The 465-nt window shown below is 55.5% G+C and overlaps 1 protein-coding gene across 1 annotated transcript in view; it reads right to left on the bottom strand.

The window, feature by feature from the left end:
• Positions 1–6: 6 nt before the first annotated feature.
• The window catches only part of LOC104079480 (pleckstrin homology domain-containing family M member 1-like), a gene marked incomplete at its 3' end in the record, with an annotated part of 5413 nt that continues 4954 nt past the window's right edge, over positions 7–465 (bottom strand). Inside the window, exon 4 of the mRNA XM_009581530.1 lies at positions 7–96. Coding sequence (XP_009579825.1) covers positions 7–96 — 90 coding nt within the window. The remainder of the gene's footprint in view (positions 97–465) is intronic.

The raw sequence follows: 465 nt of genomic DNA, 5'->3' as shown, positions 1-465 counted from the left end.
GCGGGCGGCCGTGGGGAGCAGCCCAGTACGCTGGGGACCAGCCCTCCCTCCGGGGCTTCCAGGCTTGGCTTGGCTTTGCTGAACTCGGACAACACCCTGGAAACAGAAGAGTGACCGGTTTGAATGTAGCTACGTTAACCAGAACCTATAAAAAACCCCAGTTATTGCAAATTATAACCACCCAAAAAAAGGGCTTAGCATCACCGCTCGTCTCCTGCGGGCTGGCAGCACTGTACGGCTGGCAAAAAACCCCCGGGCACCCGTCCCGCTTTTTTTTGGCTGCAAAAAAACCCCGTGGCACCAGTCCTGCTACCAGAAAAACGTGTGATTTGTGCCCTACGGAGCAGCACTCAACCCCAGTGCAGGCAAGGACCCTGCCTGCAAAGGATGCATTTCCTACCTACGCTCATTAATGGGGTTTAATTGCCTTCTGATGCACATCTCCTCACGGAGGGAGAGAGCCGG

This window comes from Fulmarus glacialis, unplaced genomic scaffold, assembly GCF_000690835.1.
Source record: "Fulmarus glacialis isolate BGI_N327 unplaced genomic scaffold, ASM69083v1 scaffold12777, whole genome shotgun sequence".
NCBI classification, from domain to species: domain Eukaryota; kingdom Metazoa; phylum Chordata; class Aves; order Procellariiformes; family Procellariidae; genus Fulmarus; species Fulmarus glacialis.
The sequence above is the reverse complement of the archived record's forward strand: the minus strand, read 5'-3'. Positions and strand labels throughout refer to the sequence as shown.